This window comes from Panthera tigris, chromosome F3, assembly GCF_018350195.1.
Source record: "Panthera tigris isolate Pti1 chromosome F3, P.tigris_Pti1_mat1.1, whole genome shotgun sequence".
Classification (NCBI taxonomy): domain Eukaryota; kingdom Metazoa; phylum Chordata; class Mammalia; order Carnivora; family Felidae; genus Panthera; species Panthera tigris.
Window position 1 is genome coordinate 24,843,440 of NC_056678.1, and position 24,894 is coordinate 24,868,333.

The 24,894-nt window shown below is 36.2% G+C and overlaps 1 protein-coding gene across 11 annotated transcripts in view; it reads right to left on the minus strand.

Moving 5' to 3' along the window:
• SMG7 (SMG7 nonsense mediated mRNA decay factor) overlaps positions 1-24,894 on the minus strand; it is an 89,852-nt gene that overhangs the window by 12,951 nt on the left and 52,007 nt on the right. For all 11 annotated transcript variants that reach the window (XM_042976015.1, XM_042976023.1, XM_042976021.1 and 8 more), the window contains 11 exons: positions 23,156-23,273; positions 21,276-21,408; positions 13,334-13,505; positions 12,058-12,129; positions 11,102-11,252; positions 10,584-10,719; positions 6,151-6,313; positions 5,303-5,459; positions 4,154-4,224; positions 3,013-3,073; positions 226-345 (listed from right to left, as the gene is read on the minus strand). In XM_042976015.1, the coding sequence (XP_042831949.1) occupies positions 226-345; positions 3,013-3,073; positions 4,154-4,224; positions 5,303-5,459; positions 6,151-6,313; positions 10,584-10,719; positions 11,102-11,252; positions 12,058-12,129; positions 13,334-13,505; positions 21,276-21,408; positions 23,156-23,273 (1,354 nt within the window). The remainder of the gene's footprint in view (positions 1-225; positions 346-3,012; positions 3,074-4,153; positions 4,225-5,302; positions 5,460-6,150; positions 6,314-10,583; positions 10,720-11,101; positions 11,253-12,057; positions 12,130-13,333; positions 13,506-21,275; positions 21,409-23,155; positions 23,274-24,894) is intronic.

The following is a 24,894-nucleotide window of genomic DNA, read 5'->3' on the forward strand; positions in this document are numbered from 1 at the left end:
AAATGAGAGCAGAAGTTCATGATTAACAAGGGAGACAATGCTTATTTCTCTACACTAGGCAGTGTAATGGGGAGCACAGAGATTAAATAGAATATACTTATGATCACCAGGGTCATAATCTGATGATGTGTTACCAGCATCCTGACTTACGAGTTTATAATCAAGAGCATCATACCAGAGCCTAAAACACATGTGGGGTGTGTAAGTGTATCTGATAAGAAATACCTTGGCTGATTATCAGCAATCCATTTGCCTATAGAGATCAAGCGCTGCTGTCGTATTTGTCGTTGCTGACCTTCTTTGTCTCCTGTAATACCCTGGTGGCCTTTGGAGAAATCCAAGTTCCTAAAATCGAGATAAGCACAAATTACACAAAATTAAACTTCTAAAGGTATTTCCCAGGCAACCACGTTTACCTAATTTAAATGCAATGGTTTCAGATTTTTCCACACAGGCTAGCTACTAAATTCAATCGACTGCATTTTGAATGTATGTTGCTGAAGATTTTAAATACAGTGAAGCAAAACAAAAAAGACAATATGCATTTGCATAATTTTACTCAGATTTTACTTTCTAATTGAGCTAAAATAAGTCACAACTTTTATTTAAAAAGATACTTCTACTGTAAGAACAAAAGTTTTCATCAACACTTACCTTGCATTCTATATAATTTGCTTGAAATGACCACTGTAATGCTAATCTCCGAGTATGCCTCTTCTAATAAACAGTATTAATCTATCTACATTAGGTGGCCCTAAATCACAAAAATGTATTTATATCAAAAAATATATACAGCAAAAAGCTCATTGACATTAGAAAGGTAAATCAACCTGAAAAAAATAAGGATTTTCAGATTTTTCCTCATTAAACTCAGTATTATTTTTAAGTATCTAAGAATTGCCAGGCTGCAGGATAGATGCTGAAGACACAAAGATAAATGAGATAGAGAAACAGTATCTCCCTAAGGAAGAAATAATTATAAATCAATCTGATAAGTACTGTAAGAAAAACTACGCAAATAAGCATAGTTAACAGGAAGGCTAGTTCCTTCTGCTAAGCTCTGAAAAGACTTCACAGATTAAGTTATTACCTGAGCTGGACCTTGGCAGGTGTGTTAAGTGTTTACAGGCTAGTAAGAGAAGGGCAGAAGAGGAAATGGGGCTGCTCTAGGCATGGCATGAACAATTTCTCAGAGGAATAAAAACAAAGTTACTCAAGAAAAGGACCTAGCCAACGTATACTACGTTAAGGATTAGGGGGCAGGTGGCAGAAAATACCACTGAGAAACTAAGCACTTGGACATGAAGCTAAAAAAGATATTGGAACAATTGGGGATGAGCGAACTGAAGTCTTTGCGTTATTAATGGGACTTCAACAGGTCTGTATTTTTAAAAATATAATCGTGAAAGCAGGGCAGAAATGAGCTACAGGAGAGGGAATCTAAGTAGGGAGGTTGATTAGGAAGCTTTTTATACTGCAGGTTAATGGTGATAAAAGCCTGAACTATATAGGGAAATAAATGGGAGGAGGTGGGTCTAAAAGGCATTTTAGACACAAAATTACAAAGACTTGGTGAGAAAGATTAATGGAAATAAGGGTATTTTTTTAGAGTTCATGTAGGTGGATAATGGCACACAGATAAATATAGAAGGATTATTTTTTTGCTGACCTAATAGGAAAATACAAGCTCATTTTGGGTCATGTTAAAGTTTGAAATGCACAGGGAGATCAGATTGTTAAACTATGAGTCAGAAAAAAAGTCAGACACTGAAACTTTTGGGCTTAGTTACTATCCAAGAGATGAATGCTTCAGACGAAAGGATGGATTTGATCACCAGGGAGAATATAGAAAATGGGAAGGAAAGGGCAGGGAAGAACCCTGGAGGATAATATTCTGAGTGATGTGGTACAAGGGACTGAACTAAGAAAAACAGCTAAGAAAAAAGGAGGCTTCATATAGGAGTGGGATTAATAAACTCAATGCTAGAGAAAATTACACAGGATGAAAATTATAAAGAAGTCAATGGAGTTTGGTAACCAGAAACACACTGACAGTTTAAGTTGAATGAGGCTGAGAAATGACTGGGAGTGAAGTGGGGTCAATAAAGTTCTCACACTATGCTTTTAAGAAGTTTGATGATGGGGGTGCCTGAGTGGCTCAGTTGGTTAAGTGACCGAGTCTTGATTTCGGCTCAGGTCATGATCTCATGGTTTGTGGGTTTGAGCCCTGTGTTGGACTGTGCACTGACAGTGCAGGGCCTACTTGGAATTCTCCCTCTCTCCTTATCTTTCTGTCTTGCCCCTGCTCGTGCTCTCTCTCAAGAATAAAAAATAAACATTAAAAAAAAAAAGTTTGATGACGAAGAGAAAGATAGAGCAACATCATAGGAAGAAAGGGTTGTCAATTTTCCTTTTTAAAAAGAACAGGGTACACCTGAATGTTAGCAGGCCAAAAGGAAGTAACCAGCTGTTAAATAAATAAAAAGATACTGAACTACAACGCAGAGAGAGGGTAACAGGTGGGGAGGCAGGAAGAGATAGGATCAAGGACACAGACCAAAGAGTTCAACGTGAAAAGGAGTAAGAAGTTCTTCCTCTAAGAAGAGACAAAAATGACTAGAAAAACAAATTGCTTTGTCATTATTAATGATATGAAAAATGTCAAGCAATATCCTTTGGTTTGCATTTGGTTCCCATTTTTGAGATTTCCCCTCTAATTTCAACAAAGTATAAAAAAATCCAGTGAATAAACACCACTTGGGAGAAGCAATTTTCTTCTTTTCCTTTCCTTCCCCCCAAGTCTGTAAAAGCACTCAGTATTGGCATTACAGAGCAATTAAAGGCATGACATACACAAATCTACTTCATATTAAAAACACTTTCGCTTTTAGTTGTTAAGAAAATAAGACAAAGCTGGGATAGATCAAAGGTTCTTCTACACCCAAGCCTGATTCCTAATTTTAATACTATAACCACTGATAATAAAATAAAGCTCCTTCAGCTGCCACCCACCTGAAAGAAGGTCTCAAAGCCAAGAATCCTTGTAACTCAAACTCCTCTGGAAGTGGTGTAGCTACAGAGGGGTAGAAATCAAGATTTGTAAAACATTTTAATTTAAAAACAGGTTACGTCTGCGCACTAGACATTGTCCCCTAATACTTATCTACTACTCAGTGCCGAGGGGGATGGATACAATCGACTATTTTTTCCCTGGCAGCCTTAAAAATTCATAGCCCCACATTGGTAATCCCACTGTTTGGATTATCTCCTTGTTACTCAAAGTATTGAAAAACAACACCGACATCATCCAGGAGCTTGCAAGAAATGCAGAATCTTAGGCATTGTCCCAAACCTACTGAATCATAACTGCATTTTAACAAGACCCCAGGTGATTCATTTGCAAATTGCCTGAGAAGCACTGATTTGATGGAAGTAAAATCATCCGAAAGGAGTTAACTACAGATTGTTCAGTGCAGAATTATTTACAATGTGGAAAATTGTACAGCAAATGGACACTGATTAAATACATTATGGCATATCCACAGGATGGAATATTATGCGGCCAGTAAAAAAAAAAATCACACTTCAAATGTTTAAATGGCAAAGGGAAATGCTAACAATATAACATTAACTTTAAAAAGCAGGCACAAAGCTGTATCTGATATCAGTCACAGGCAGGTATGTATATGTACACTTAAGAAAAAGGTCCCAAGAAAATACACTATAATATGAACAATACAACGTATCTTTATAAGAGAGAACCATGAGTGACTTATGTACTTAATGTTTGTATGTCCCAGATGTTCTATAATAAGCAGGTATTACTTTAACAGAGTAACGCTGTTCAAATTAATTCTCTTAAAAAAAAAAAAAAATAGTAAAAATGAGGAGGGAGGGAAGAAGCCGGAAAGAATTTAAAGGTATTGTTCTCTCTGGACTCCTATTCAAACAGGAGCATATGCTGCTGAAAGAACTGGAAGAACATTACCTCTACTTCTATCCACTTATTCATGATAACTGCAGCATTGAAAGTCCCTTCTGAGTTACTGAACTTAAAGTCAAACGAAAACAAAACCATGTTTTTCTCTCGCCTTAAGCCTACTATCAGTGATGGGGAACGATGTTAACAACATCAAGTTAAGTTAGCCCTTACCATTAGTACTTGAAAGATCCTCTTCATGGGGATGGAAACTATTTAGAAGAGAAATTAGCCAGGGCCAAATGCTGTAAATTAAAAAGACAATTCAGACTTTGTCTAAAATGGAGATACTAGAACACTAACAAGCCAGGACAATGTTATCTATAGGGCCTAAACTTTATGTACTTTCCCCTCTCGCTTCAGCATTTTCAATGCTGTATGATTTCCTAAAACCTATTTTCAAAGATGTCTGTCTAGGTAAAAGATACACCAGAAGGGTCATATTTGCACAATAGACACCTACTACTGCAGGCCATTTCCCAGACTCCTAATTTAACAATTAGTGAAAATCGTTTGTCAGTTTTAAACACTGATAATTGGTACTTACTGGGAACACACTGACCAGAGAAACAACATATTATGTTTTGATAGAGCTGTCACACACATTATCAGTTGTGCAATCCACTGCTAGCTCTTAATCTGTGACAGGATTGGGGTACACCATAGTCAAATCACATCCTTTGTTCAAAGTAATGACTACACCTTTTTCTTTATCATGTGAGAAGTCCACACATTGTTAAAATACCAAGGTAAACTGAAAGTTTTCATTTGTTACCATAAAATCAAAATCTCCTAAGAACCATCAGAATTCTTCTGAGTAGAGATTAGAGAGAAAACGGTGAGAGCCAAAATAACTCCCAATCCTCTATGCTCAAAACAAGCAAATGTAACTCAAACGCAGTGTTACTGTAAGGCAGTACCAAACAGCTTATGTATAGGAAATAATGGAAAAAGTAAAAAATCACTTCTCTTCAACTTCTCAACAGAAAATTGGAGCATACTGTAATGGGTAAGAAACAAACTGGTTTTTACTTCAATTTCATTTTGAAATGTGAAAAATGCTTTTTCCCCATGATTGCAGCCAGGAAAGGGGGGGGGGGGGACACACAGGGAGTCAGAAATCCTTAAGATTTTGCCTCACACAAGAAATTCAAACAAATAAATGAAAAACATACAAAGAGGTCTTCAGTTCAATTTCCAGAGAGTGGGTGGAAAACACAAAGTCTTCCATTGTTCAGATGTGTTTTAGAGGCGGTTTCTACATATCCATGAATATCAAATAAACAAAGCACACAAACTAACATGAAATTCTAAGACACTTACTACTGTCTTTCATCTACCACTGCCTCCTGAAAGACCCTGGGTCTGAGTCTCAGCCAGTCCATGGAGACCTTGACTGCAGGAAGGGGATAGGCATTGTAGGACTCCTCCTGAGACTTGTTCTGGAGAGGACACTTGCACAGGATGCCAAGAAAAGACACTTAAAGAAAAAAAATGTATTCAGAAAACATAAGATATTTGAAACAATGTACCAGTCCAAATTAAACTAGCATTGTAAGACTTCTGCTGTAGCCCCCTTAATGCTTGAATACTTCACAGTTTTGTTTTGTTTTGTTTTTAACATTTATTTTTGAGAGAGAGAGAGACAGAGCAGGAGCAGGGGAGGGGCAGAGAGGGAGACACAGAATTGGAAGCAGGCTCCAGGCTCTGAGCCATGAGCACAGAGCCTGACATGGGGCTCGAACCCACAAACCGTGAGATCATGACCTGAGCTGAAGTTGGTGGTTTAACCGACTGAACCACCCAGGGGCCCCATCACAGCTTTTTACTAAAAAGGCTTTTATCCCCCAGGTTAAAAACTGTTACAGGGGTGTCTGGCTGGCTCAGTCGGGGGAGTGTACAGCTTTTGATCTCAGGGTTGTGAGTTCGAGCCCCATGTTAGGTGTAGAGATTACTTAAAAATGAAATCTTTAAAAAAATGTTACAGGTATATTTGATGAGGGGAGGGTATCAGAAGATAAAAGGACAGAACTTAGGGTTTAGGCCTATATAGGAGGCATTTTTGTTGTCGCTAACACTCTGACGATGAAAATGCCTACGATTATGCTTTCCAAAGAAGACAGCACAGAAAATTAAATTATTTGAATTAAAATTAAAAATTTAATACTCACTAAAGAGGGCCAGCAACTGTGTCCAACACAGCTGCTCATCTTGGCTATAACTATGCTGCTCTGTTTCATTGCTAAAGTCACGAAGGTGATGAAGTTGAAACAGGTTGATGACAGTGACGTGAACTAACTGCTGAGAGTTGAAAGCTTTTTGGAACAGCAGCCTCTGTAAAGTAAGACAGAAATACCGCAGATTATCGAGAATAGGAGCCACCTTCAACACAAGAACTAAACTGGCAGTCTGCATTTAGAACCAGATGGGTAACAGAGTCACACATGAGTCAATGACTTCATTCACTCATTCATTCATTCATTTAAATTCAGTTAGTTAACATACAGTGTAGTTACTGGTTTCAGGAGTAGAACCTAGTGATTGATTCATTACTTACATATAACACCCAGTGCTCATATCCCAGCAAATGCCCTCCTTAATGCCCACCACCCATTTAGCCCATCCCCCCACCCACCTCCCCTCCAGCAACCCTCAGTTTGTTCTCTGTATTTGTCTCTTATGGTGTGCCTCCCTGTTTTTATCTTATTTTTCCTTCTATTCCTCTAGGTTCATCTGTTGTGTTTCTTACATTCCACATAGGAGTGAAATCATGTGATATTTGTCTTTCTCTAATTTATTTCGCCTAGCGTAATATACTCTAGTTCCATCCATGTTGTTGCGAACAGCAAGATTTCACTCTTTTTGATCACTGAGTAATATTCCATTGTGTGCGTGTACACACACACACACACACACACACACACACACATACACACACATCTTCTTTATCCATTCATCAGTCAATGGACATTTGGGTTCTTTCCATAATTTGGCTATTATTGATAACTCTGCTGTAAATATTGGGTGCATGTGCCCCTTTGAATCAGCTCTTAATTGTAGGATTTTAATCAAGTCCGATGTGGTCTGATCTCTCTCATGCTGACTCTTTGCCTTGAAAGGAATTCTTGAAAGGAATGAGCCCCAACACCACAGAGTTCTTTCAGCTGTTTTTCACGATACTTTTTTTTTTTTTCCCCCGAGAAACCGTGTATTTTTTAATATGATGCAAAAAAAAGTTTTGGGCATCAGTCAGTAAAAGTATACATCTTAGTCCATTAGAAGTGGTTTTATATAAGATGCACATATAGTAAAATATTAAATTAGAATCAATGACTAGAAAGTAGATGTACCCAGTAAAAAAGAAAAATTTCAAACCAGAAGACTAAACAATGTTTTTGAACTTTTGGTACACAAAGTATGACTTCCAAAATTTGTCATAAAATTTACTCTTTCAAAGGCTTGACACATTTAAAGACACTTATTTATAAATGAGGTACAGAGCAACAATATTGGAACACAGGGTAAATGATATACTAAAACAATTAATAATGTGGTACAGGCCCTTCTACAAATTATAACACTGACATGTTTCCCTATTAGAAAAGTACATGTATGATCTTCATCATCAAATTCCTTTACCTTAGTAACTAGTGTTTATAGCAACCTGCTAAACCAGGTTATTACAAGAAGAATTCACAACATGCTCTCAGCCAGTGGCCTCACCCTTCTACCTTAATATCTGCAGTAATTTTAGATTACTCCCATAGAAAATATTTTTCAAACACAAGTTCCTGACAAAGCTGACAGCTACAAGGGATGATATCCTGGCTTCACCCTACACTTTAGCTACAGCCAACCTCCCTCCCTCTCACTTGTCACTAGCCTTATAGTGGGAAACAGACAATCTTACTTACGATTCTACAAGCAGTGACAAGAGATCCTACCATCTCAGAAATTTAGAACTGCCTTTGTCCAGCAACTTCTGAGTTTTTATTCTATTTACATAAAGAACCTGAAACATCCAGAGTAAGTTTTAGGATCCTATTAGCAAGATCTCTCCCATTATCACGGCAGGAAAATACCATTCAATTCCACTTCAGCTACTCTCTCAGCTTCCTTGCCACCTACCATGCCAGTATATACATGGAGAATGCTCATTCCTTTTTCAAAGGCATCAAGCATTTTTCCTTTCTTTAAAATGTCCCCAAATCCTATCTCTTCTTCTGAATTCTCCCATAAAACTTCTCCTTCAGTCTCTATATCTAACCTTTTAGATAAACTGACCATTTATATAAACATATAATATTGGCAAAAGAATGAGAATATTAATTTGTATTTTTCAAAAAGCATTTTTTCTTACGAGTAAAACAGAACAACGTATCTATTAATCCACTGGCATTTTATTTTAGGCAGCAATGTCCTATAGAAGACAATCACAGCCCTTTAAAGGATTTTCTAGTGTATGCACAGAAGAATTAATGCATGTGAGTCCATCCTAAGTACCAGCAAATGAGAATGTAAAATTTCACAAAGGCACAGACTGTGTCTTGCTCTCCCCTCCACCTCTAAAAGCCTAGAGAAGTATATAGTTCACAGTAGGTACTCAGTAAGTACTTGGTGAAGGAATAATTCACATCTTTAGAAGTAAAAGTGTAATTATGTAGTTATATTTTCATAAAATTTAGATTGTATTGTAGGAAGCAGAGGGCCTCACCAGGAACAAAATCAGATTGGAACGGACACACTGTTACTCAAAGGCACCTTCAACAGCAGTTGTGGAGTTTACTGAACTCAGTACCATGAAAAAAACAGCATGTATTTAACATATATAAAAAGGCTTACATCTCATTTCCTAAATCACAGGCCTTAAATCTTTTAATACACCTCAATTTGGTAAACATTTCTGCTTAGTAGCTAAAGATTACTAGTTAGATATGCTGAAGTTTACATGTAGATGACACTAATTATCTACATATGCTTTAGAAACACTTTTGAATATTTACTCAACTGTGCTAGAATTTCACTCCAACAATGTTCTTCTGGTATTTCAGTAATGAGTAAAGTTAAAAATAGATCTGCCTCATACTATGTTTAACTTTAGAGTGTTGGAATGATACTTCAAAGCATCTTTTAGGAATTGTCCACATAACCCCCCAAACTTTATATATGGAAATATATATTTCAATATTAATGTTTGAACTTGAATCAAATGCAAAACTGACTAGACTCTAGACCAGAGTAACTTCCATATAGAGAGGACCTAATTAAGGTAGGTTCCCCCCAATCCCTATTTCACAGAAACAGAGCCAGGAGCAATCTCAACAGGTCGTTGGATCCAATCCCCTGCTAGTTTACAGAACTGTACCTAAACCATCCAAGGAAGACAACTGTCAACCTGACTTTTAAGCTCTCAAAAGAGAGAATCCTTAGCAACCCCCTATAGATATCTTTTTAGGATTAATGATTTTAGTTCTGACCTCAGAAAAGACAAAGAAAGTGATTTTAAAATAATCCTTCATATATATCTGACCACTTATAATGAAACTATTCAGACTTGTTTGTTCTGTACAGGCAGAATAGCTTAGTTAGGGCATAAAAATTAGTTGTTCCTTGCTTGTACTTGATTCTGTAAATCATGGGCTAAAAGTTGAAATAGGCCCCTAAAAGAAGCAGAAAGCAGCAGGAGACTCTAAAAGATTATTCAAAAACAAACTATTTCTATTATAGTTATTTAGTACAATCTCTTGTACATAAAAAGTGTTAACTGCAAAATGATTATCTGTAAAACTACTTCACATTGACTACACTTGGCTAATTTATGTCTCTTAACTAAGTTTTACAATCTCTGGAACATGTTACTTTTATACTACTTACAAAACTGTAAGGCAGTTATAGACAACATCCCAAGTGCTTAGATACCCAGAAGCAACCAAGAAATATAAAATGTTCTTTAAGACGGTCTTGTTCACTGTTGATCCTAGTGACTAAAACAGTGACTGACATTAACAGGCAGTCAAATATTTGTTGAATACATGAATTAAAGACAGAATTAATACTGCTAATTCAATATTCTAATAAAAGATCATTTTCATATATATAAATATAACAAAGGTTAATTTATTTCCTTACACAAATTAATAAAAGAATGAAATTCTCATTCCTTTCCTTCAAACTACCACAAATCCTGATGGATCAAAGCACAATGAGAATAATGAGCCCGGGTTGCAAAATGGAAATATTATAAAGTAGGTACCAGAATTATATCTAAGAATAGAAAAACCATCAAAAGTAGTACTTTCAAAACTGAGAAAGAAAGGTGCTTGATCTGAGAAGAAGGAGGAGTTGGTTTTTTCTCCCCACTTTGGTAACTTTTTGCCAAACAGTAGCTACTTAGTGAAAACACCACTGCTATATTTCTTTATAGATGGTATTTCTGTTTAAATTGAGGGGATGCTGTATGCAAAAACTCCATATGCTTCAAATTTACTTTTAACCAAGAGTTCACAGCTAAGTAATGACATAAAAACTAGGAGTCAACTTCACCAATATCTTATGCTTCCTGATTTAGACAAGACAAAAAAATTCTCTATTTTTGAAATCTAACCTTAAACTGTTCTTCCAATTTCTCTCGAAGTGGGCTCAACTTTTCCAAGCTCTTACTCAGGTACACATGACCGTGGAATTTAATAAAGGCCTTGATGAAGTCAGAAACACTCCATTTGGTTTTCACCTCATCCCGGCTGAAATGGAAGAAAAATTTCCATGAATCTTAAGCAGCAAAATGGCTAACACCTCTTAAAAGAGGTTTCAGTCTGCAAAAACACATTATTTGAGCACCTGATACACAAGGAGAAGATTCTGCATGTAACTTTTTATCTGCAACACACTCAGAGGAGTTGTGAGAATTCAGCAGCCTGTACTCCTCTACTGGGAACAAATCAGAGGCTGACTGCTTGAAATTCAGCAATGACTACATGCAAAACTATTAAAACATTATCTACATGTTGAGAAATTAGGCAAATGGAAGAGAAGCACAGGTAACTATCAGTTCTTGTACGCTATCAGGTTGACAGGTGAAGACTACCAGGTTACACAAAGTCCTCTTGGAAAAGTCAGCCCTACCTTTCCAGTGCTTTAGAAAGTGCTTTTTGTAGATTAGTGGAGGCAGCTGGGAACGGGAACTTCACAGCGATGCTTCTGCAGTAGTAGAAAATTGTGGTCAGATGGTCTCCTTTGGAAGAAGCTAAGATAGCCAACTGATTGTAAGGCTGACCTAGAGGAGAAAGTTAAGATGCTAAAGTAACCCAAGATGCACAGTCTTGCTATCAGAATACAGGTGATCAGTTTTCAAACCTTTAAATTAATAATGGGGAGTATTTTATAAAGTAAATCTCATGAGTAACTCATTACAAATGGGCATAATTCAAAACAGCACACTCCCACAACAGAACATAGCATGTACAGGTTAAAAAGCACGTCATTGGGGTAGAGAGCACTAGAAGCATAGGTAAGACTTCACGTGGGCCTAGGAGACTCCATCACAACTACCACGTCTGCCACCGTTGTGGGAAAGCAGCCAGAGACAAAATGAACAGTGTGCCCAACTGCCACCCCTGCTCGAAAGGAGCTCCTTTCAGAATCTAAAAGTATTTCAATTTGGCTTAACAAGAATGATGTATTTCACCAAACAAGAATCACTGCTAATGTTGATTCTGAGGCCATCAAAAGACATAAGCACTATCTCTTAGATAAATAAAAATTTTTCTAGTAAGGAAATGGTGGTATTAAGAGATAATTAAGGAAGCCAGAGTTATTGAAACAATTTTAGATCACATTAGGGGATATTCTTTTTATACTGGTTTACTGACAACAACAGTTTTATTTAAAAAATTCACTTCTGCTTATATAGAATATACAATGAAAAAATATGACCAAAACTCCAAGTCAATCAATACCAAATCTCCAAAACTCCAAAATCTTTTGCTTTCAAAAACTTGAAGATGAGCCTTATTTTCCATACTGCTATAGAGAATCAAGTATCCTAGTCAACCACGACTTGCTGTGAGAGGCCCACTCACCATTAGAGGGGACAAGCTGAGCTGCATGCCTATAGTAGGACTCTGCCTGGCTGGTCTGGTTTCTGTATCGAGCTGAGAAGAGGAAATAGAAACTTTAGTTTAAAAACAAACAATGAATAAAAAAACTAGTAGGGTACTATTTCAAAACAACTACAGATTTCAATTCTAAAGATAATAAACACATTAAAATTAATTTAAGATAATTAAAGACAGAAAATACTTTAAAACAAATTAACTATAGGATTATGTGTGAAGTGTCCATCTGGCCTTCCCTATTTGGGACATTCAGCATGGAACCAATTGTAAAGCTTACCTAGCCCCCATTTTCAGGTCCTCCAGTGTCATGCATCACCAGCTCCCCCTATGGACTATGCTGGTGACCTGGAGCCGGCCCACCAAGAAGGGGTGAGTTATATGGCACTTAAAAACAAAACAAAACAAAAAACACTATACAATATGATCTGAAAATTATGTATTTCTTCAATATCTTATAAAGTGACTTTGAAAAATGTCTCATACCTACTGCGATATTAAGTATGTGTGTGCATAGGATACACTGAAAGCAAAAACAACCTAAATGCACTATTCACGGAGTCTCCATGCAGAACTTGGTGCTTACTTTGACATGACCCCACATGGAGTCAATGATTTATATGACATCTAGATATCTAAAATCTTCGAACTCAAAGGAATGTTCTCCATTCCTTGTTATTTGAGGACAGTTGAAACATAATCCTATAGTTAATTTATTTTACAACCCTTTTAGGTCACCTTAAAGGGACGAACAAGAATAAGTTACATAACACTCTCAGACAAACTACATTAAATAGAAAAACAAATTTAACTGCAAAAAGGAAACAATTAAAAATGAGGTTTTAATATACTGACGATAGGAAGGAAAGAAGACAATCTACCTTCAGAAGGAGTAACTTATAAACCCTGCAATTCCAAGAGTACAGACTTTTAATTTAAAAGACATTATGGCACCACTTTGAAAACTTTAGCTTTGATTACATTTTTGCTATTCATTTGCCTACATCTGCATGAAGTCCAAATAAAATTTACATCTTCATATGAAAGTTACTACCTTGAAAATCCTTTGCCAATCCCAAAATACTGAGAAAATGTAAATTCTTTAATATACAATTTATAATTTCCTCTTATGGCAAACGAAATTGTGTGTACATACTCAGTTTGAGGGAAAAGAGCTTCTTTCTATGACTACTCCAAAGAAAAGGATGAATATATTAGCAATTCCTTCACACCAAAGACTCACCAATGTCTCCAAGGTGGACGAGGCAGTGCTGGCAGATATAGGAACAGGAGCTAGACTGTGGCTTCACTATGGCGCTGGTATGCGTCTGTTTATTGCTGATAATTCCCAATTGGGAAGACTTCACACGGCATGGTAAATCTACATTAAACACTGTACACAGTTCTTGTAATAACTAAAAGGAAAACATGAGCAAGATTTAGTGATAAGTCAGAACTGGTAAGTCAGCAGTGCTCTAACAGTAAAGTTTGTATACTTTAATATGTATACCTAATATCATATACTACTGAGACCGGAGCAAAGACTCTAAGAAAACAGGATAGGATAACAAGTAACATTTATTATAAATCATATCTTTTAAATTCTTAAGTATTAGAGCAATCTAAGATGTGCATCTAAAAGGAACAGAAACATTATTTAAAAAGACTTTTTTACCTGAATAGGGTATTCAGTCCCATTCAGCAAGCAACTCCAAGAAATTATCTATCTACTATTTCTCTTAGAAAGACACAAAAACCATTAAAGACTGAGTGGTTACAAATAGGACTTAAATGCAAGCCAACATATTTGTTCGATTTTAGGAGTTCCCTGAGATTTATTTTAAGTCCTATGTCAGTTCTTATCTTTGCATACACAATGGATCTGATACAGACCTGCAAGGGACTTTTGACATTTATGGAGACTACCCACTTCTTCCTCCTTTATCTCCTCTAGTCTTACTATTAGAGGTACCTACCTCCTCCTCGTCAGAACTAACTCCTCTGTCTGAGCATGCTTATTTCATTCCTGTCTGCCGCCTGCCTACCATCCCCTCACTCTTATATCTACTGTCAACTTCTCATGCTTCTTTGCTATGGCCTGCAAATATCAAGTGTCGCCCACAGAAAATATAATAATCCAAAACCAAAACACTCCCCTCCTTGATCCTAGATTCCTCCTCCAGTAACCTTTTAATGTCTCTTCCTCTTCTTAACCAAACTGCTTCAAAGGAATCCACACGTGTCCTATTTGCTTTCTCAATTCCTATTCACTTCTTAATCCATTATGATCTGCCTTCCACACAAACCCCTCTTCCCATCCTATCATCCACCACCACTCTACTGAAACTGTTGTCCATATGAGACCCAGTTATCTAATAAGCAAATACAATGGACACTTTTCAGTCATCATCCTATTGGACCTCTTTGCTGCATTTAAAACAGCTAACCTTAAGGCTGATCACTGAGCTTTGCTTTTTTGTTGTTGTTGTTGTCTTACCAATCATTCCTTTTCAGCCTCCTTTATTCAAAAGCATTTCTCCCCCCACCTTGTTCTCCAAGGGTTTCATTATTGGCCCCACACAGTTCTTTCCGTTCTATTCCACCCATTCAAATATTTACTTAAATATATTCATTCAAATATTTGGTTACTATATCAGACACCATGGTAAGCAACAGGGATAACAGAGATGAATAAGAAAATCTATGTTCTTAAAGAGCTCACAGTCAAATGAGCAAGACAGATAAATAACATGAGGGTGGGGAGGGGAAGGGGAAGGGAGCAAGGAAAACATGATAGCTAGCATAAGCCAAGAGAATAATCTATATCTGTAGCAAACTGCATTCCCTAGCTTACTCGATACATTTGTCTCACTTATCCTGGAGATAAACTAGCAGCAATATAGTATATATAGTGATGAAGCTCTATTTTTTCAGATGAGGATATGAAAGCAACAGAAATATCAAGTGATTTGACTAACGTTACAAAATTAGAAATACATTGATTCTATCACCACACTTTTTAACGTGCAGAATTCACAATATAAAATAAGACACCCTGAGGACGCAACTCATGATTTAAAATGTCCTACTTTTTTCTAAGATAAAAACCACTTCCATAACTGAATACAAATTCTGTGTACCCTTGTGTACCCTTTACTACTAAGCACAGGAATTATCTATTTCAGCTTTACTTATACCTGTACATTTGTAATGGGCAAGAATTTGCTGAGATAAAATTAGGTAAGCAAGTAAATGCTCAGAATGGCTAGAGTCAGCAAATAGAAAAGGCAAGAAATACAGGAAAGGAACAAAAAATGGGGGGAGAGGGAGACACCAAAAACAGACGAATGTAGAAGACAGCAAGAAGAAACATGGTGGATGGTAGAGAACGGAGTTTGGTAGGTACTGAAAGAACAGACTGGAACACAAGGCAAGGCTAAACATCTATCAAGAAGAAAAAAGAATGCACAAAAAAGTAAATCAAACGTGGCTGGAGCATCATATAGAATGTCTTGTAATAAAATTTTGCCTGAACCCAGGAGTTGTAGGTGAAGATATCAGAAAAGTTCCTGCTGATTCAAAGATTCTGGGTAAGAGAGCTCTGGTTGATTTAGATGCAGAAACAAGGTGGCACTAAAGAAGAAAAACAGATGTTTCATAAGTTGAACAAAACTATATTTGGCAATTATTCTGTGAAAACTCAGTATTACGTTATTCCACTGCTCCTTGGCTCTTCTATGCTAAAAATGGAGAACTAACTATGAAGGTATAGAACATCACCCCTTAAAAAAACTACAGAAACTTAATAATACTTTTTTTTGGCTCCCAGTTTCTTAGAGTAACAACTACTTGTTCAGTTCTTCGATGTTTTAAAAAAACCTACAGTAGAATGTTGTTACATCTTTACTTTGGGAATTCGGTTCTGGCTTGAATTTGGTACCATGCTTTAAATGGCTCACAAAATGACAGCTAAGAAGTAAAAACATCTTCACAGAAATATAAATGAGGATAATCATGTATTAATCTCTTCTCAATCCACTCCAATCAGATTTCTATTCCCACTTTACCGAAGTCACATTTCATTAAATCCAAGATACCATAAATTGTATGATGAACTATTATTTATTGTAACATTGAGAGAAAAAAATACTGCCAATTAAATAGTGCCTTATCATCTCTTGTGAACTTCTAATCAAGAGACGTTAAAATATGAAAAACATTTTTAAATTATTTTTTAAAGTTTATTTATTTATTTTGAGACAGAGTACGCACATGCACAGGAGGGGCAGACAGAGAAAAAAAATCCCAAGCTGACAGCACAGAGACATGGGGCTTGATTTCATGAATGGTGACATCATGACCTGAGCTGAAATCAAGAGTTGGAAGATAACTGACTGAGCCACCCCAGGGGCCCCCAAAATATTTTAGAAATGAAGAAATACAGTATTTGTTAATGACACCAGTGACTTCTATGCTGTCAAATCTAATCGGTCACTTTTCAATCATCTTATTTGACTTCTTAGCACCACTCAACAGGGATGACCACTCCTTCTTCTTACTGAAATGTTTTCTCCTGGCTTCCAAGTCACCGCTCTGATTTTCTACTACTGCAATGGTGGCTCCTCTTGTGCTGACCTGTTCTCACCTAGCTCTATGGTTTTAAATACCAAACACTAATGTCTGACTAAGGCAGGGTTCTTCATTGTAATCATAAAATTTACTCTGGCCCTGACCTTTTTACTGGGCTCCAAGCTTATTTATCCAATTACCTATTTGACATTTGCACTCAGATGTCAATTAGGCTATCTAATTTAACATGGACAGAGATGTTTTCTCTTCAGTATTCTCCATCTCGGTAAATGGTACAACTAGTCAACTAGCTGCTCAATCTGATAACTGAAGTCATCTTTGACTCCTCCCCTATCTTGATTCCACATATCCAGTCCAATCCATGATCAAGTCTATTGGTTAATCTTCAAAAATCCATCACTTTTTTTCTATTACCACAGTAGCATCCTAATTAGCTTCCATTCCTAACCCCCATACAACATTCTCCATACAACAGCCAGGATGATCTTTTTTTTTTTTTTTTTTTTTACTTTTTTAAATGTTTATTTATTTTTGACAGAAAGAGAGAGAGAAAGAGAGAGAGAAAGAGAGAGAGAAAGAGCGAGAGAGAGCGAGCCTGAGCGGGGAAGGGGTAGACAGAGAGGGAGACACAGAATCTGAAGCAGGCTCCAGGCTCTGAGCTGTCAGCACAGAGCCCGAACAGGGCTCGAACTCACTAGCCGCAAGATCATGACCTAAGCTAGACTCAGACACTCAACCAACTGAGTCACCCAGGAGCCCCCTGCCAGGATAATCTTTTAAAAATGCGAACTTTATCATGTTACGTCCCTGCCTCCTCTCCAACGGCTCGCAACTACACTTAAAGATTAAAATTCAAAACTCATCTTGGCCTAGAAGATTGTACGATGACGTGGATTTGGTCTACACCCTCAGTCTCATAGCTTAATCAGTACTATGTGTAATCAAGAAAGATGTATAAAACATTATTGTTAGCAACACCATTAACTGTTTCAATTATCAAACGAAGACAACATAAAAATGCAAGTAAAATATCCTATTAATGTTAATATATGAAAAAGTTTATTAACGCTCATTCCACAATTGTTTTAATTGTTCAACCACTGCCTAAGGAATGCTGGTGGAGAAAATCAATGCTTATTATAAAAACTGAAAAAATGTTTTTCAAAATTAGATTAGCCATATATTTTTCATTATAAAATAATTTGAATGATTTTATTTACCTGCCTATAAAATTTTGTTTACAATTACCATACTCCCTCAATAAAAATGATTCTTGTTTTCCTTCCTTGCAGATTTATCACGGTGCAATTAAAACTTTGGAAATGTGTTACATATATGCATCATAAAAAAGGTTAAAAATCATGTTTCTAGGTGATTAACCAATCTGTATAATAACTATAATAAAAATGTATTGTAGCATATGGACTCCTTCCCTCTCTTCCACCATGCCCAGCTGCTCGGGGTCCCTACTGCTCCCCCTACTTCAGCTGTGTTCATTCAAAATTCCACTTTCTACTACATAGGGAGAGAAAGGAATACAGATTTGAATCAGACTAGGGTTTTAAAACTAGATTATATTTCAAAAATCTAAAAGCAACCAGAATGTTATGAAATCTTTCTAAGAAGTTATGGTAGAAATCTGGAATTCAACAAAGCATAGTTGAAAGTAGTGATGGCGGGGTAGGGGATAACACTTTTGTTAATACTCTGAGCTGAGATTCCTCGATTAACATATCCAGTCAAACTGTAATTCAATAACACGATCTTTTCATCATCTTAAAAGATCTTCATAAACATCAACTTATAATAGTTTCATAAATTTGCATTTTACAGATATGTCATAATTTAATCATTATTATAAGATATTGGTGCTAATTTTCAAATATTGAGATTTGAATTATAATATCTATTTGTTCCTTTAAATATAAATATTATTGTCCTTACTAAATATCCACTGATCTGGGTGGCTTAGATGGTTAAGTGTCTGACTCTTGATTTTGGCCAAGGTCATGATCTCACAATTTTGAGTTCAAGCCCTGCGTTGAGCCTGCCTGGGATTTTCTCTCCCCCACCCTCTCAGCCCCTCCCCTGCTCACACTCCCTCCCTGACCTATGGACAAAAACAAAACAAAACAAAACAAAACAAACAAAAAAAGCCATATTCAAAAAAAAAAAAAAAGAACCTGGTAACATTAGGAAACTCTGAATTAAATGAAAGAACAAAAGAAGAAACTTGAGAAAAAGATATCTGCCAAAAATAATGGAAAAAATTAGTATCTTTCAGTATAAATCAGACAAATCACCATGAAAACAATAGGATCCAAATGATGAGTAGGAAAAGTAAACAATGACTTATACAAAATACAAATACCTAATAAAATAGGAATGCAGTTCAATACTAATAACCCAAACATTAAATTTTAAAAGAAAAATTATTTTCCATCTAGTAAGTGTAAGTTACTCATTTAATCATGCATTCACTTTTACTGAAAACACTTAACACTGGCAAGCATGCATCAAGATAGATACTTTTGCAGGGGCGCCTGTGTGGCTCAGCCAGTTAAGTGTCCGACTTCAGCTCAGGTCATGATCTTGCAGCTTGTGAGTTCAAGCCCTGTGTTGGGCTTTGCGCGGACAGCGTGGAGCCTGGAGCCTGCTTCAGATTCTGTCTCTCCCTTTCTCTCTGCCCCTCCCCCACTTGCGCTCTGTCTCTCTCTCTCAAAAATAAATAAAAAAAAAAAAAAAAAAAAAAAGATGGACACTTACATACACTGCTGATGGAAATATAAAAACATAAATGATAATCTCCTGGGAAATAACAATGTATGTTAATAGTTTTATAACTTGATTATCCGATGATTTTATTCATCATCCAGTGAAGAATTGTCATCATCAAATAATCCAATATTAGAGAAAATGCTTATCAAACTGTATGACAATACAAGGGAAAACTTACATGTTTATAAAGTAGATATGATACTGGATATGTACAACTATGTACAAAATTATTAAAGCATCAGAAGAATATATATTAAAGTAGTAATTTATCCTGAACAGAATTAAATCTTTTTCTGTATAATTTCCAAATTTCTTAAAATTAGTATGCATTATTTTTATAATTAGAAAGCAAAAAGGAATATCTATTAATGTATCCATCTCTTCATTTAGACTAGATATTCCCTTAAAAAAAGGAAAAGACTATCTCTTTTCCCTTCATATCCTCAGTATCTGTAGTGTGCCTTAGAACAGTAAGCTTTTAAAAGCCAACTTGTGGAATGAATTAATCTTTAACATCTGCTTTAAGGACTAGTGGCACACTGCAATCCCTCTCTCCAGAAGTACCAACTTCTACTGCTAGAAGTTGGCATCCATTTAAAAATTAATTTTGAAAAGAAGAACCATACTTTAGTTCTTTCAATGATCAACTGTGAAGAATGTTTTAGTCTAAGTAAAACAAATAATCTCTGTAAGATGATGGCTAACTATGTGACAACTTCCAACACAGCCTTTCCTTTTCCTTCATTCCGAGACATGGTAAAACCAAAATGGAGCCAAAATACAGGTAGCAACGGTCAAGCAGCAAGCAAAGAGAGAATGGCCAAAGATTTCTTTTAGTCTAAGATCTTCAAAACTGTGTCTCGCCATTCTGAGAGTTTATACACATTTTATTAATTATGAATGCTACTACAAATGGATGAGATGAAGTTTTCTAAAATATTCTGTTTAAAGAAAATTCATTGTTCGGAAAGAAGATTTATGTATTGTTTAACCCGCCCGGTTTAGAAGTTTTATCAGCATGTAACCAAGCACAGGATAAGTCTCTGAGGATGATAAATCATTAAAATAATAAAGTAATCATTTTATTATTAAAATGGAGGAAAATTTACTTCATTTCTTAGGTAGCTTAACAGCATTTAAAGCTTCAGATAAATTCTACTAAACACATAATACTATGAAAATTCACTTGATATCACAAATTTTGACTATTTCTTACCTGGCACAACACAGCTGTTACTTTCACAATGAACTATACCCATACCCATAAATTCACATTTGCTCTAATACCACTTATAACAGACTACTTTTGCTGTTTCACTAAGATATGGCTCTCATGACCCTTTTTCTACTCACACAATTAGATCTCCAAACTTTAAGCCAAAACATAAACTTTAAAAAAAAATTTTTTTTTAATGTTCACTTATTTTTGAGAGAAAGAGAAACAGAGCATGAACAGACGAGGAGCAGAGAGATAGGGAGACAAAGAATCAGAAGCAGGCTCCAGGCTCCGAGCTGTCAGCACAGAGCCTGACGCGGCGCTCGAGCTCACAAACCACAAGATCATGACCTGAGCCAAAGTAGGACACTTAACCGACTGAGCCACCCAGGAGCCCCATAAACCTTTTTTGATTGAATCTCTTTTGTTTTAAAGGTCTTATGGTCAACAATCTGGGATATTTTTATTCACTTGAGGGATTATAGGTGATCAACTCCTGGATGCCCCCATAATCATAACAAAAAGTACTTATTAAACAAGAGGTGTATAAAGAACATTCATGACTAATTCTAGGAGAACTGGTATACAATGCAGAACTCACCTGAGTATAGAAGCCACTAGCTGCCTCTAGGAACAGAGATAGGTTTGCCTGAACTTCACTCCGATTCGGGTTTGCTCGATTCTTTGCCTGGCCTTGTAGTGTTGTGATCTGATTCTTAAAGGCATGATTCCAGCTGAAAACAAAATGTAATTCTATTTGGTATAGCAGTGACTCACTGGGCAGACACTGGTCCCCCTGAGAACAAGAAAGAACTGTTTGTTATAATTATAACACACTAGACAGTAAACCTGCATTAAAGTTACTCACTTATTTAAATAACTTTATGCTCCTCTTTGAGCAAGACCAGACATGCAATAGAATCCAACTGACCTTAGTAAACACTTACCAAATGTTCGAATAATCAGACTGTGGCTTCAGTTATTAATCTTTTAGAACTACTATAGTTAAAGCCTATTTAGGAATCCCAGTACAAAACAAGAACTACAGTCGCAAGACCAAAGTAAAAGTAAGCTATCAACAAATTGCCATATACACTGTGCCAAGAAATGACTGAGTATATCCTTATTAAGTGACAGGTATAAGGGGAAAATTTCTTTTTCAATATTAAGCCATATCTCTTATTTCCATAAAATCTATTTCCCACAGCACTCTGTTCTAATTCTTTTTAATGCTTTCTTTATTTCTCTTGGGGTTAATGTTTTCTTCACAGCTTGAAATATAAGTTCATTTTTTGATATTTCAATGTTGGCTATTTAAAATAGGAAAAAACACAGTGCTGAAATATGGCATATCAAAATTCTATTATAAAATGTTTTTCTTGAATCAAGCTGTGTAAAGAATCATTTTAGATTCAGTTAGGGTGAAATACAGTCATTCCTTAACTTGGAAACCACAGTGGGGGGTGGGGAAAACAGAACTAGGATGGAGGGAGATTATTACTGGCTTGATTAAAGGAAGCAAACACAGATGAAAGGTCTACAACCTACCTGGAAAGTACCTAATTCTTTATCAATGTCAACTTTTGAGACACTAGAGCACTTGCGTTTTTAATGCTTCATGAGGACAATCGCTCCCTCAGTATTTTTGATGACATTTTATCCTTGCCTCTAATATCATAGATACGGATTCTGAGTGGCTGTGATTAAGCTTTTTTATTACTAGAACTCCTAAAAATATAAAGCATCTAAAAAAGGTGAACAATATAGGAAAAACTAATCTTCACCACAACTTAGGGTACTAGGCATTACTAAATAGAATATTCTTAACTGATTCTTAATATTTCATCAGGCTAATATCCTTGATCCAATTTATAAGGCAAGGCCCTCCACAAAAGGCATTTATTTACTCACTTGGGAATCTGGTCATCTGTCATTTCACCTCTCATAGAAAGAACAAGTGGAATAGCCTAAATATACAAAATCTTTCTTTAGTTTTATTGGGGGGGGGGGGGGAAGGAAATACCTACTTATTTTATAAAAGGAAGAAGTTCCCTTACAATGCAAACACATTTTCCTTTGGGAGAAATTTATAGAATCACATTCACCAAAGAAGATTTATCTAAAGTTTACTGTTGAATTTCTTTTTTAGTCGTGGTTTAAATGCAGGACTGAACACGTACAGAGAATCCAAACACTGTCTCTTAGTACTTGAAATATACATAAATTTGTTTTTATGATATACCCCAAAGACCTGAATAAGACTCAACTTCAAGCATTCTCCTCTTGCTGCCTAAGACTATCTGAAGTAGTAACAATGGTCAAATATTCTGCTCAAAAAAATCACAAGTACTAGAATTTTTTGTTTTCATTGAAAGACCTTACTCTGAGACAGGTTAAGAAGAAACAACCAAATTGTTTTTTATTCTAAAGCCTTGGTGAGACTCTTGATCTTACAGGGACATCCCAAATGATAGTACTTACAGATCCTGTTCTACTTTCTTGTCTAAAGCGTATTCCAAATCAGTAACTAGCATTTTCTGGTACAGGTCCTGCAGAGCCTGCCTGGATGTCCAGACCTCAGCTGGACCCAGCTTAGAATCTGAGTAACAAAACAAACAAACAAACAAACAAACAAACAAACAAACAAAAAAACAGCAGATATATAGAAAAACAGAGTTAAAACCATTATACTACACCAATGACTCCTTCCCTCTCCACTCCCCAAAGCAAAAACCTGCTTCATACCATAGACTGCTGCAGAAGTTTTATACTACTACATTTTAAAACGACTTTCACCTTCAGGCTAATGACTAAATCTGGTTCAAAATGCTTGTGTATTTGTCTTTTAGCTTTGAAATAACACCATGAAAAAGGCTAAAAAACAAAAAAAAACCCCGAATGGTGCACCCTTTGCTTTAGTTTGGATTTCTATGTATTCATATCACAGGAAGCCATATGCCACAAAAGTCCCCCCATTTGAAATGATGAACTGCCAAGATGGTCTGTTTACTCTCATAAGTGTATCTCTGTCCAGAGCAGCTTTTTTCTTTTTATTCCGAATCATTTTCAACTGTCCTTACAGAATCTTCACGTCTGTTCACAATCCAGCAGCTGTTTGCGCATTCTGCTGTTATTCCTACTCTATATAATGTCAACCCGATAAAGCCATAACAGTAAGGGTTATTTTAATGATTGATAAATTGCTTGCCAAGAAACTTTTGTGAGCAATCCATACTTGCCATTTAACATAAATAAGAATTTGCAGCACATGATGATTAAGCTGCTCAAGAGGCCAAATGAGAGATTGGGTGAAAGATGAAATCAGGAAGTCAGGCTATGACAAAATGTAATACTCAGTTGGGGCCGTACTGTCTGCCAGAGTCCTGAAAGACACATTAGCCTTTCCGATTACTAGGCTTATGAGTGCAATAACTGACAGTGATCTGCCCCAATAGAAGAACTTAATAAAAGACTTTTCAATTAGGCTTCTGATTACATTTGATATTTTACTGGGACACAATGGCATAATCTTTACTCTTCTCTAGGTCTGCAAATAAAATCTCCTGAGTTAATCCTCACAAGAGTTTGTGACTAAAAACAAAACAAAACAAAACAAAACAAGATGCAGTATCAGCTTCTTGGTCCCTTATTAGGTTTTAGGGCTAAATAGATTTATAGATTTATTCAGTCTTGTTTCAATTCATCGATGGCAAGGAAAGGATTATAAGGGATCACTAACTCTGTTTTATCAGACTACCATTTAAATTACTTCATATCTTAATGTTTCTAGGCAGCCAAATGTCCCCTATAAAAGCCAAACCCTAAGCCTACTTCCTGAGGGTATTCAATACTTAAGAAAAAGTAAAAGGTATAGTCAGCCTAACATCACTCCATGCACAATTTTGGTCACATAATGGAGATTATGTCTACCATGACAAAAGCATAATATAGTGCCTCAGAGCTGACACCAATATCCGTAGTAAGGAAGATGACGACAGTTATGTTAATAATGGGCAAGAACTGAAGTGCTATACTAAGTATACCCGTAAAAAGTGTTTTTAGAATTTTTCTTTTTATCTTCTTAAGATGACAATGATATTACCACATTCTTAAAACATTAGCATCAACATTAACACTGGCCTGCAATGTTGAGAAAAAGACATCTAAAGAGTCTTAATTTCCTCTTGATTGTAAATTCTGGCCAGAATGCTGGTTGTTAG